Source organism: Capsella rubella, unplaced genomic scaffold, assembly GCF_000375325.1.
Source record: "Capsella rubella cultivar Monte Gargano unplaced genomic scaffold, Caprub1_0 scaffold_7, whole genome shotgun sequence".
Classification (NCBI taxonomy): Eukaryota; Viridiplantae; Streptophyta; class Magnoliopsida; order Brassicales; family Brassicaceae; genus Capsella; species Capsella rubella.
Window position 1 is genome coordinate 12,516,625 of NW_006238917.1, and position 13,128 is coordinate 12,529,752.

The following is a 13,128-nucleotide window of genomic DNA, read 5'->3' on the forward strand; positions in this document are numbered from 1 at the left end:
GCTCTTACATTTCATGTTCTTGTTTTCTTTGGTTAACATCCTTTGAAGTTAGGAGGATTATATTACATAGTGAATCGAGGTATTAGCAGATTCGTAACAGTTGTCATCTTTTAATCTTATTTGGAGAATTAACAAGTCGCTGCTCTCTCTCGTTTGTTGTTTCAAATTATAGAACAAACCACCAAGTCGCCTCAGGACGCTCAAGACATCACAACCTTGGAGGTATACTATATACTGTCTTCCCCTTTTTTATATTTAAAATTGAGAATAATGATTTTGATCTAATAATATACAAAAATGAAGCATACTCATGGACATGTGCTCAGACAGAGGTTTTGATTGCGGATAATCAAGGAATCCCAAGACAACCAGTCCTGTCGGTGGACGGTATTATCGCAAGGGCTACAGGACATTCGTGCTTTATTGTTGGTTCTTGGAAAGCAGATAATAATTTTGCAGGATTAGGAAGGTATTGCACCGCACCGAGAGGCTCATCAACAATGGGTGCGGCTAATCTACGAAAGAGTCTTTCACCCTTACATACGGAGGTCGAAGCTTTGGTTTGGGCGATGAAGTGTATGCTTGACGCATCTCGAAGTGAAGTGAATTTTATTACAGACTGTTCAGATTTGGTGGAGATGGTGTCTTCCCCAGCAGAATGGCCAGGATTCGCGACATATCAAGAGGAGATTCAAGCATATAAGGAAGGGTTTTCTTTTTTTTTTCTTTAGTAAAAGCTCCTCGTTGTTCTAATTTAAGGCGGATAAGTTAGCACGCCAAGCGCGTGCTGAACCGCTACTTTGTCTTTATGCAAACAATGTTCCTTCCTCTTGGCTCATTTGAGTCTTATATGAAAGCTGTTGACAAGAAAAAATATACAATTTTTTTTTTCTTTCTTACTTCGTAGTTTTATGATTTAAAACTAAATATCAAAGTTTTTACCAAATCTTTTTTTCCTTTTATTAAATCTAATTGTCAAATTTAAATATGATGAAAACAAACCAGACCTAGCATCCAGTCCGTTCGTAGTCCGTCAGTTTAGTGTAAAAGTTCAACATGTTTTCATGTATTGTAAATTTAACACTTAGAAACTTCAAAGTATTTTTATAAATATTATTTTATATAAATTATCTCGCTTTTTAACTAAAAGTGAAAGTTATAATTTATTAAAAATAGTTAAGTTTTGTGGACCCGGTCGTTTTAGATATATTGTTAAATTTAAGTTAACAAAGAATAACGACATCGTCATTTTCAAAAGTATAAAAACAAAAAAAAATGATACAACATAGAGTCAAATTTGCCAACGATAAGTTTGTCTTGGAAATAAACTTTAACTCTTGTTAGAAAAGATAATATTTGTTACCGTTGCAATGAAGAAATAATAGAAACAATTTTTTTTTTTAATATCCTTAAAAATATAGTTAACCTGATCGTTGTGAAACGAAACATAAAAATTCCTTTTCTCTCGAACTTCTTAATTAATTATATACTTGGTAAGGATTTTTTTTTTTTTTATAATCTAAATCTTATTATGTTAAGATTTATTAATGGTGTTCTATGTAGATGTGTATATTGTTTTTGAAAGAGGGTATATCTTTAAATTCGTAAGGGGTTCGAGGAAAATTAACAAATATAGGCCTTGATTGGTAGCTACTGTTGCTTTATATTTTTTTCTGTAGTATTTGGGCTGTAGGAATTAATTTTCTGGAAAGCTGAAATTATGTGCTTTAGGAAAAATGGCTTTGTACAGCCAAAGAAACATAATTAAAGAAAACTTTTAGCCGTAAATCAAAAAAGAAAATACAAAATTTATAAAGTTTGATTGCTGTGAATTTGTAGCATTGGAAAAAATATGGTCGTAGAAAAACTCTAAAGCAGCAACCAATCAAAGCCATAGTGTAATTTTAGAGTTTATACGTGTATACTAACAAAAAATTTAGACGTATATAAAATAACAAATGCTTTGTTATATTAACACTACTATTTAATTAGTATTAAAAATGTGATTCTAGGAACCAAATATTTATTTCTCTTAGGCACTAGTTTTGATGCAACTGTAACGCACGTGTCTGGAAAACCGGATGGTGTCGATCGACACCAAGGAAGGGTGTCAATCAACACTAGTAATTTTTAGTTCGACGGTTTAATTTTTAAATCCTCGGTTTAATTAGGATTGGTTTGGGGGAAACCTAGGGCGACTTAAAGGTTAAAAGGTGCGCCGTTTTCCTCATTATTGAGCTTTTGTCGTTTTCTAAAGAAGAAGAAAGAGTAGAGAGTATGAGTAATCTTTTGGGAGCTTTTGAGTGCCGTTCTGGTGAGTTGGAGGCTTGATCTTGGTGGTTGAAGGCTAGTAGAGGCTATATCCATGCTGTGAGGTGTTAAAAGAGTCAGATCTTTCCTTGTTCTTCCTTGTTTTCGTTGCTGTTCAATCTTGTAAAAGGTGAGTGCATGACCAAGGCTTTGGGTGTTTTTATGATTGTTGGATTGATTTCTTTGCTTGTTTGGCTGTTTATGTGTTGATTGATCCCTGTGAAACCCCTTGAAGACTCGTTCATATCACGAGGATGATTTGAAGTGGAGATCCATTGAGAAAACGCAGCTGGAGGGATGCAGAGTGTCAGTGTCGATTGAAACCAGTGGTGGGTGTCGCTCGACACCAATGTTTTGTTCCGCGAGGATAGTTGCGACTCGCGAACGGAGTGTCGAGCTCGATGTCGACCGCGAGTGTCGAGCTCGATGTCGACCGCGAGTGTCGATCGACACCAGTGGTGGGTGTCGATCGACACCGATCGTCATCAGCGATGCTAGTTGTTATTAATTGGCTGTTCTGTTCATTTTTCCTTGATGATGATTGATTTTACTTGTGTATATAGCCCAATAGTTGGGATGAGTGCCTCTCTAAGTATTCTGGAATACTTATGCATCTCTTTTTTGTGATGCAGGTAAAGGAAAAGTGTGATCCGTGGAATCATAGCGAAGAAAGGAGGATGATCTAGGCGCTCGTTGTTGTTTTGGATTATTGTTGGAATTGTTACGCTGTTACACTGGAATTTAGAAGCATGATAGGGTGATTATGTTTCTGGAATAATGTTTGGTTGAAGCTGGTTAATGAAATTGTTTATTGGATTTCTGGTTAAGTCTTCTGCTGGTTATTGATGTTTGGTTTTGTTTAATATAATGGTGTGGTCTAATTGGTTTAAATTGATTAGAACCGGAATAACTGGTTTAGTTGATTGAATGAAATGGGTTAACCCGGTTTGCATGCTTTAAAAAAAAAACGGTTAACCCGGTTGGCTGGGTCCTTTCAGTAACCCCAAAGGAGTTAGCTTTGTTCAAAATTCTAGATCTTACCTACTTTTTAGTTCTAAAAGAGGTAAGTTATCTTGGAAACTTGACATTTATGGCCATTTCCGGCCAGCTCTCCACTCTTCACCGATACACCGGAAAGTTGGATCCGCCCAATACTGAAGAGGCACACCTAAGACGCGTATCCAGAATGTGATCTCTGAGGGATAGGTTGGGTCCATAGATAGCTGCCATCGAACCATCGACACCATCCAGTGGTCGAAATGGAAAGGCTCCATTTTGAACACCTCCTCTATGTCTTCATCGCTCTCAAAATCAAACTGAAACCTCCCGAGACCGAGATCAACCACCATGACCTTGTCTTCAAGCTGCCAAATGCGAGGAAGCATAAAGAGTAGTGTCTTCAAGTCCTGTTTACATGGATTCATGCACCGACCGATAACGGTTTTGGGAATAACCGGCGATCAGAGCAGCATTGTCGAAGAATGGCACCTTAACCTTCCACTTCTGGCCCAGCTCCACCACCTTCTTCCCCGAGGCACCATTTTTCTCAAGAGAGCACTGCGACATGAATAGAAACCGAAATTGGAAGCAATCCCCAAAAGATAAAACCAGAAAAATAAACTTAAGAGAGTCGAGAAAGTTGTGAGGGATACAAAAGTACCGAGACCACCATTTATAGCCACCGTTGTCTCGAGAAGAATCAAACAAACGAATAATGCCTTTAATTACAACCTTCCAAGAACCACACCACCGGTTACTTGATTGGCCCCAAATCCTCGAGATGAATCGCAAAAGATCAAAGGAGATGATCCAGTCACCCAATAGATTAATTGGCCATATTGAATTGAATCTGTTAGATAGGATCTCTCAAATCTCTTCTTCTACACAAATAAACTCCAAAAAGACAAGGAAAGACAGATCCTCTCTCGATTTGAATCACCAAATCGATCCACCAAATCCGTCGATCTTTGAAACCAGAAGATACCCACGAGCCAACCGAAGAACAACCATTCAATTCCCTGCAGATCGACCGAACTCATTGTCGGGATATCCCTAGAGTATCCACGTCGCCGTTGTCGCCATTAGGAAGAAAGTAGGGTTTTTTTAGTTTTAATTTTCAATTCGAAACAAAACACTTTTAATTAATATTAATGGTTGAATATTTAACATCAAATTGTTTGAATGTAAAATTATATTCAACGGAAAACCAAATTTTTCCAACAAGTGCCACAATAAGATTTTTCAAAAAAGAGCTTAATAAATTAAATAGTAGAGCAATAATGTAAGGTTTTCTTTCTTGACTTTGAAACTAGAGTAGTAAATATGTGTGTTCTTTTTTTACAAATGAGAAATGGCTTTTGATGGGGAGGAACTCAATGATGCAAAGCAAACTGAAAAGAAGAGAAGGTCACGCCTTTAGAAGACTACAATCTTGTATACTATATATATTACCGTTAATACCGGAGAACAAAAATTACATATCACAGTAAACTAATTGCAATAATAAAATTGTCGAGTCAGTGGAGAAGAAGAAGAAGATGGATTCCTTAACAGAGGATCTTTTGGGTAATCATATTAGCTACCTTACACGGAAGCGTGGCTCAAGCATTGATTCCCGCTTCAGAAGCGGAAGCGGAATCGGAAATGCCCGGAACCGCGTTTCCTAAAAAGAAGAGTTTGGAATCATAGAGGAAGCGCACAAGTTGAGGTATTGGAAGCGTCCGAAGATTTGCCAAAAGCACTTGTTAATGAATTAAACGTGTATCCATATATAGTTTAATTCTAAGTAGATTCATAACAAATTATAAACAAAGATACATATAATGTCAAGTGCAGCGGCGGACTGCAAGAAGAAACTAAGAAGAAGATTAGAAGAAGAAACTGTTAGGTTTTCCGATTCAGACTTGGCTTTTTTCTTTTTGATTTTTAAAATTATTTTTTAAAGAAATTTTAGTATTTAAGGAAAATAAAGGATAGTCAATCTGACAAGGGTTTATAATTCTAATTTTTTTTCCCTTTTCCGTCTCTATATATATATATATATATATATATATATATTCTTTTCTTGTATGTTGACATTTGATAACGTGTACAGTTTAATAAAATTAAATTAAATTTATAACCTAGTTCTTTATTTAGTAGATACTATGTAAATATTTTATATCTTAACATATATGTTTATTAATTTAAGATATTTAAAAATAAATTTATGATACATATATATATTAACGCTTCCAACGCGTACCCGTTTTCTAATTTTATAAAAAAATATGCTTCCTCGCTTCCAAACGCTTCCACTTCCGCTTTCGCTTCCGATTCCATGCAGCTTAGCATATTAGTGAGATTAACACTAAAGAGCATCACTACTTGTGCATCGGTTTGCAAGAAATAGAAATCAATTCTTAAATCTCAGTTTTTTGCGAGCTTTTCCTGCCTCATCATAAAAACTTGCATTCTTCATGGTCACGCCTTTGCAGGGACTCTCCAAAAGAAGTCATAGCTTACTTTGGATACAATATTTGGGGACTTCCACGATCTCTAGGATCGTACATCTCTTGTTTCATAGTCGATAAGTTCGAGAACAGTAAGGAACATCGTGTTAGACTCGAGGTTTACACGGATGTAGGCTTTATATTGATCAGTTTGGCTAATACAATAACCGAGAATATAACCTACTGTATCGCTAATCCTATTTCACGCCAATGTCTTGAGATCCCTCCTTCCTTATCCTCATTTTTATCCTTCTACTTGAGAATATGATTTATTCGGACACTTTGGCCTGGTCACACCTATCGAAAACATGGTAATTTTAGGATACAAAGCTGTTTACATGGATAAAAGCAACATAAGTGATACAATGATGCATGCATATCTGAGATGGATATGTGGAGTTTAAAAACCCATTTGAGGCTAGTACTATATACATATGGACCAAGATAAATAAATGTTTAGTATCTACTAAGTTCAACGAAGGTAAGCTTTGGATTCACAACAACTTGGAGCATATATCATATATGGTAGTAGCCATGGTAACATTTTGAGCTTTGCTGGAGAGCTTAACCCATTTCAAGTTCTCTATGACATATATATATATACCCGTTCGTTCACCGCGGTTGCTATATCGGATCTCTTCCTCACAATCATGAGCAAAGGTGAGGAGATGTTTCCTTATTGCTTCTTATTTATTTCTTAGTTATTGTTTTTTTCTTTAGATGAAGATATATTGGTAACTTTGATTTGGTTATTGATGATTGTTAACGTTAAAAATGATATAAGAGTATAGGGATTCATACGCTACATAACCCCATAGAAATAATAGAGTGAAATAAACAGAGGAGAAGAGAGCAAATAATAAAAATGAACTCATGAAACCTAATAACATGATGCTTATTTTGGTGAGAAATTTTTTATTATTTCGAATACGGGTCGGGTTTGATACCGGTCTTTTTTTTTGTCAACAAAACACTAAATTAGAATATTTTTATTATTTCATACATACTTGATGGTTTGATTCCGGTCTAATCAGAATTTTTTTTCTAATCATAATTTTAAGATACAATAAAACTGATTAAATAAGAAAATCATAATAGAGCAATTTCAATGGATAAGCATGGCTTCGTTTTTCTTTCTAATTCTTAATTTTTGTAAAGATGAAATGTAACATTTGATTATGTTCGAAATACTCCTTTTAAATATATATATATATCATATGTTACTCTAACGGTTTGGGAATATGTTAGGTATAATATATGAATTGCATGTTTGGAATAACATATGTAATAGTATCATATGTAATTACTAGAAATGATTTGATTAGAGATCATGATGTTTAATGTCTAGAGAAAGAATAGCTAACTGTAATAGACTTGTTTTGGATACTAAAACTACGGGTAAGCGTAGGAAGTTGTTGGAGTTGCAGAACCTTGCTTAACTAAGCATTGTCTATCTTTAGCTTCTCGTCTTCTGAAACTATTTTGAGGCTCCTATTTTGAGCCACTTGGTGATTATAATAATCAAACTTTGCAAACTCAGTTCTGAGTGTTCTGACCTTGTATGATTATTGATTATCATTTCGAATTAAGTATTAGTGTTAGGTTATCATCAGCAGTCTTTAGTTTCGAGTCTGCATATTGATAAGTATCCGTGTTCGTTGCAGTTTCTCCGTTATTCTCTCTCATGAGTCATGAAGCTAATGGTATCAGTCTCTATGCATCTGCTGACCTCGTCCATAGAGCTCTTCTGTTGTATATACCATTTATTTATGTAGTACCGAATTGCTTTATTCAGCCTAGAGACTAGAGAGGCTCAGAAAGAAGCAGAACAAGCTGAAGCTAAGTTTGGACAAATTGATGGAGATCACCTCACACTAGTTCTGCTAGGGAACTTGTTTACAAATAGCGGGGTGATCTAAGCAGTGATTCCTAATTAATTTTGAATTTTAAATTTCAATCTCGACCTTTTTGTGTATAGATAAGTTATTTAGTAACCTTTTGGTCATTATAAAAAATTAGAAGGCAAATTTATTCATATTTAAAAATTTTGATTCTAGAAAATAGAGCATGAAGTTTTTATTGGACTAAGATCTTTGATCGGTTACATCTCTACTAAATTGTTTTTCTAGAATTTAAAATTGACAGTGATATTGATGGTAAGAAGGGTTAATTTGATATATATGATACGGATAGTGATAAATATGTTAACATTATGGTATTAGATTTGGAAAATATGTTAATATATAAAATAATATAATTTAATACGATTAAAAAAGTAAATCGATAAGACAATCGTGATTTAGTTGCGTCTTTAACCTAACTAAATTATATTAACAAAAATAAAAATAAATTTAAATAGTTATATATAAACTGTATAAATCTAAAATAGTTATCTTCTTAATATTAAAAGAGTAAAAAATTGAAAATCATAAAATTTTGCCAAAAAATTCCAAAAACTACCCTTCAATTTCTTATGAAGGTGAGCTTTTTTCTAAATTGATAGGGTTAAAATCGTAACACCATTAAAATCAATTTCAGACCCATAAGGGGTCCGCGTGTCCCTTCTAACCCGGTCACACCTTCATGGATCCTCACCAAATTGAAGAGGTATATTTGATGAATGGACTTGCGATTTAATTGGGCTTAATATACTTTGTAAAAGGCCCTAAAAAAGTCGACAACACAATTTTTAAGTCTTTGTCTTTAAAGCCACACTTGATTTGGACCCGCACATACGTGCGGGGATATATTTGTGAATATAATTATTTGATATAACCTTTACAACTTATATTTATAACGATTTGATTTCATCAAATTTCGGAATGTTTGTAATAATAATGGTTTCATCATAATATTTGGATCGATATGAAGACAGATCCATATATTAAACTAATGTAATCAATTATATGTTTAGTAAACTATTAAACTATGAAATCGGATAAATGCCAACAATATCTTACTTGCCAAAACGAATTACCTAAATTGTCAAAGTGGACGTATTTGATGTTTTTACCAGTAAAAACTCTACCCCGTGAAAGCCACATGTGACATGAGCAATGTTTACATTCGTCCCGTTTGAATTTGCAAAAATCCGTGGGTAGCTGATAACCCTATATTTTTATACTCTTAAGCATATGTTTTGTGCATTATTTGCATATCTAGGTCTCTACTTCTTAGAGTTTCTAGTCTCTTTGCATTATATTTCGCATCTAGGATCTTTATCATAGGGATTTGCATATCATCTGCATTTTAGAGCAAAAAAAGGTACACCCGGACACCGCAAAGCATGGACCCGATCGAGTGTGTCCAACCCAACCAAGCAAGCACGACCGAGCACCCGGACTAACAAGAGGAAGCTGAACACGGACGAGCCGAGGGAGGACCCGAACGAGCCCAAAAAGCACCCGACCGAGCTCACCTTAAACCGACTTTGTAATTTGTCTTTTTGTGTTTTAGGGCTTCCTGCCCTTAATATAAATAGACCCCATGGGTCATTAAGCTAAAATCGAGTTTTCATTAGGGTTTTTCTCTGTAGCCACCAAACATTTCCAGAAACTTGTAATCTTTATATCTTTTGATCTATTGAGAATTTGTAGTTGTTTCTTTACAATATCTTGCTCCTTAGATCATTATCTATCTAGTTATGCAAGATTCAAAGATTTATGGGTTTGTGTTCTTCATGATGAACTCCAGATCTGAGTAGTCTGTCTAGGGTTTATAGGATGGGTTAGGTGATGAGGAATCTTAGTTTCTAGGGTTGCTTAAGTATAGATTTAGGTAGATGCCTTCTGGATTAGGAGATCTTAATGCTATCTTAGCATTAACCATGCAAGATTAGATCTTAGACATTTCAGCACTCAAAAAGTGTTCAAATGGAATGTCTGATCAACTAATACCAGAGATCTATTTACTTACCCAAGAGATTGGTTGTTAAGGAGTAGATTGACATTAATGAGCTACCTTTGCTACTTGTCTGTCTTGCATTTCCGGTACACTCGACCGAGCTACACTCTGCACTCGACCGAGCTACACTCAGCACTCGACCGAGCTACACTCTGCACTCGACCGAGCCAACTGCAGATCCGATGGAGTCTACCACGTGTTTCTGATCGAGTAACCTTGCATGCACACCAGATCAAAGGGAAACCAGCACCTACTCAATTACCTCAACAACATTGACCGCTTGCCAAGACAACTCAGAAAGCAACGCATTCAAGCATCAGACAACAACACTCAACAAGTGGAAATAGAGCCTCAACCACGCGCCCCAACCCTAATTGGAGCCGGTGATGCACCACGAAACCTTACCACTAGACAAGGGATAGTCCCGCCAACAGTCCAGAACAATAACTTCGAAATTAAAAGCAGCCTCATCTCAATGATACAAGGAAATCAATTCCATGGATTATCAATGGAGGATCCACTCGATCACCTCGATGAGTTCGATCGAATGTGTGGCTTAACCAAAATCAATGGAGTGAGCGAAGATGGGTTCAAGCTGCGATTGTTCCCTTTCTCCTTAGGCGACAAGGCTCATCAATGGGAAAAGTCCTTGCCAGCCGGTTCAATCACGACATGGGAAGAGTGTAAGAAGGCATTCCTATCCAAATTCTTCTCCAATGCAAGAACCGCCAGATTGAGGAATGATATCTCTAGCTTCTCTCAGCGCAACAACGAAACATTTTATGAAGCATGGGAACGATTCAAGAGCTATAAGTCATAGTGCCCTCATCACGCCTTCAGCAATGAGTCGCTGCTTAGTACTCTCTATCGAGGAATACTACCTAAGTTTCGCCTACTCCTCGATACTGCTAGCAATGGAAACTTTCTAAACAAGGATGTTGAAGCTAGTTGGGAACTTGTGGAGAACCTAGCTCAGTCTGATGGCACGTACAACGAGGATTATGACAGAACCGTTAGAGGCAACAATGACCAAGAGGACAAGTATAAGAGGGATATGAAGGCACTTAACGACAAGCTCGATAAGTTTTTGATGAACCAGCAGAAGAATGTGCACTTTGTTCGAGAGGAGGAGACCTTCCAACCTAATGATGGTGATTGTGCTAATAATGAGGAGGTAAGCTATATCCAGAATCAAGGAGGTTACCAAAAGGGTTACAACAACCACAAACCCAACCCGAATCTCTCTTATAGAAGCACCAACGTCGCGAACCCCCAGGATTAAGTCTATACGCCTCAACAACAACAGTTCCAGAACAAGCCATATGTTGGCTTTAATCAAAAACAAGCTTTTCAACCTCAACAACAGTCCCAAGGTTCTTATCAACAACCTATATCACACCCTCCAGGATTCCAACAACACCCTACTAATGTGCAACCAGAACAAGATATTCAAACAACACTACATCAGCTTCTCCAAGCACAGAACAATAGCCACCTGGAACACGCCAATCAGTTACCCGAGCTTCGCAACGAGATGAGTGAGTCTATACAGGAGCTCCACCAAAATTTCGATTCTTTAAACAAAAGGGTAGTTATCTTGGAAGGCAACAAACCCTCCACATCTTCTGGCCAACTCCCAGGAAAGTCTATCATGAACCCTAAAGAATTTGCTACTGCTCATGCGATTACTCTGGGAAAACCATTCCCAATTATCACTGAGGACAGTGAGGTTCAAGAGGGGGAGGATTCAGCCCAAATTTGTACCCTACACGGTGAACCCGATCGAGTCTACAACAGGCACGACCGTTCCAATGGTGAACCCGATCGAGTTTACCAAAGACTCGACCGATCCGATCAAAGGTACCATGAACCCGATCGAGCCCGATATCGTGTACGCTGCTTGTCTGACAGGTTGTGTGAATTAAGTTCCGACGAGCCTCTTCGCCCGATCAGAGCCACCAGCCCCAAGCCTTCAAATCAAAGACTACTCTACCCTGAAGAATCTAAGGCAGAAATCAAGGAAGAATATAACCACATTCTCGATTCACTATCACGGAACGATCAGCTGAAGGCTTTGGTGGATGCTTTCGCCAACCTTCCCTCCTACAGGGAGATTCTCAAAGAAGTCCTATTGGAAAGGATGCAGCAAAGGAAGAGTTGGATTCCACCCTCTCAAGATTCTGATTTCTCCAAGAAGATTGGGGATCCTGGAGCTTTCACACTCCCCTGCTCAATCCGATCAACGATCTTCAACGAGTGTTTATGCGACACAGGCGCTTCGATTAGCTTGATGCCCCTCTCAATAGCTCACGGGATGGGCTAGACACCCTTTACACCATGCAGCCTGACGATTGTGATGGCGGACCGAAGCTCTAGGCAACCCGTAGGGGTATTGGAGGATCTCCTTGTTGAAGTTGGAGGAGTAAAGATTACCACTGATTTTCCGATTCTCGAGATGGAAAGGGAACCTCAGTATCAACTAATTCTAGGAAAACCATTTCTAGCCTCAGCAGGTGCAGTTATTGGTATGAGAATGGGGGTCATGACTCTTGATCTTGTTAGAGGGACGAGGATGAAGATCAATATGGCGTATCCGCACCAAAGTACAACGTTCAGAATAGAAGAAACCTTGACCTCTTCTCCAACTTGTGTTGAGCTCCAGGAGATCAAGACTCTCAAGAAAGACTTAAGGCGGCTAGTAACCACTATTCAGGGATTGACCGAGGAAATTGTGATGTTGAAGAAGAAGAACGACATCTTGACTTCTAGGAAAGCAAAGAGGATATTTACTTTCAAGAAAAGACATGCTGCAAGGAAGAAGTATCAGATACATTGGTCATTGGCATTGGAGAGAATGGTTGAACCTCTCCATTGTTCAAACACTTCGTGAGGGTTATACCAAGTCAAGCTTAGCGACTATAAACAAGCTCACTTGGGAGGAAGTCCCAAAGGTATCCTTGTACATATTTCTTTAAGTTTTTAAAAAATTTGATGTTCTTTCTAGTTTGATGTGTTTTCAGGTTTGAATGTGAGTGAAGAAAGGTGTTATTGGGCCAAGATAACAGAAGGAGGAAGAAAGAGTCAATTTGAGCCTTAAAAGCCCAATTTCACAAGCCCATTCGGTCGAGTCAACACTCACACGGACGGGTCAACGCGATTCGATCGTGTCAATCACGACCGTCCGATCGAGTCAATCTGAGCCACCCGATCGGGTTCATCTCAGCCGTCTGATCGGGTCAAAGGTAACAGTCGGGTCAATGGTCAGCTCGATTTGAAATTCAAATTTTGAACCAATCCCGACCAAAAACGCTCCTCTTTCAGATTTTTGTCCCCTCTCACCCTCTTTATAACATCTAAACTCGACCAAAACCTCTCTCACTCCCTCATTTTGCTAAAAATTCATTTATCTCTCTAGAATTCTCTC

At 37.6% G+C, this 13,128-nt stretch overlaps 1 protein-coding gene and 1 non-coding gene across 2 annotated transcripts; one reads left to right on the forward strand and one right to left on the reverse strand.

The window, feature by feature from the left end:
* Positions 1 to 10,212: 10,212 nt before the first annotated feature.
* LOC111829417 lies at positions 10,213 to 12,027 on the forward strand. The gene is made up of 3 exons (XM_023778510.1): positions 10,213 to 10,523; positions 10,617 to 10,878; positions 11,011 to 12,027. The coding sequence occupies exons 1-3, from the start codon at positions 10,213 to 10,215 to the stop codon at positions 12,025 to 12,027; spliced, it is 1,590 nt and encodes a 529-aa protein (XP_023634278.1).
* Positions 10,435 to 10,541, reverse strand: LOC111829796. Its single transcript, XR_002833152.1, has one exon. It is a non-coding gene; the product is annotated as a small nucleolar RNA R71 (small nucleolar RNA).
* Positions 12,028 to 13,128: the final 1,101 nt, after the last annotated feature.

Bases quoted from the DNA above. Each gene is read 5' to 3' on its own strand.
- LOC111829417 (XM_023778510.1), top strand. From the start codon at position 10,213: ATGGAGGATCCACTCGATCACCTCGATGAGTTCGATCGAATGTGTGGC. The intron at 10,524-10,616 runs GTGCCCTCATCA...CGATACTGCTAG, and splicing joins TTCAAGAGCTATAAGTCATA to CAATGGAAACTTTCTAAACA. The intron at 10,879-11,010 runs GTAAGCTATATC...CAACAACAACAG, and splicing joins ATTGTGCTAATAATGAGGAG to TTCCAGAACAAGCCATATGT.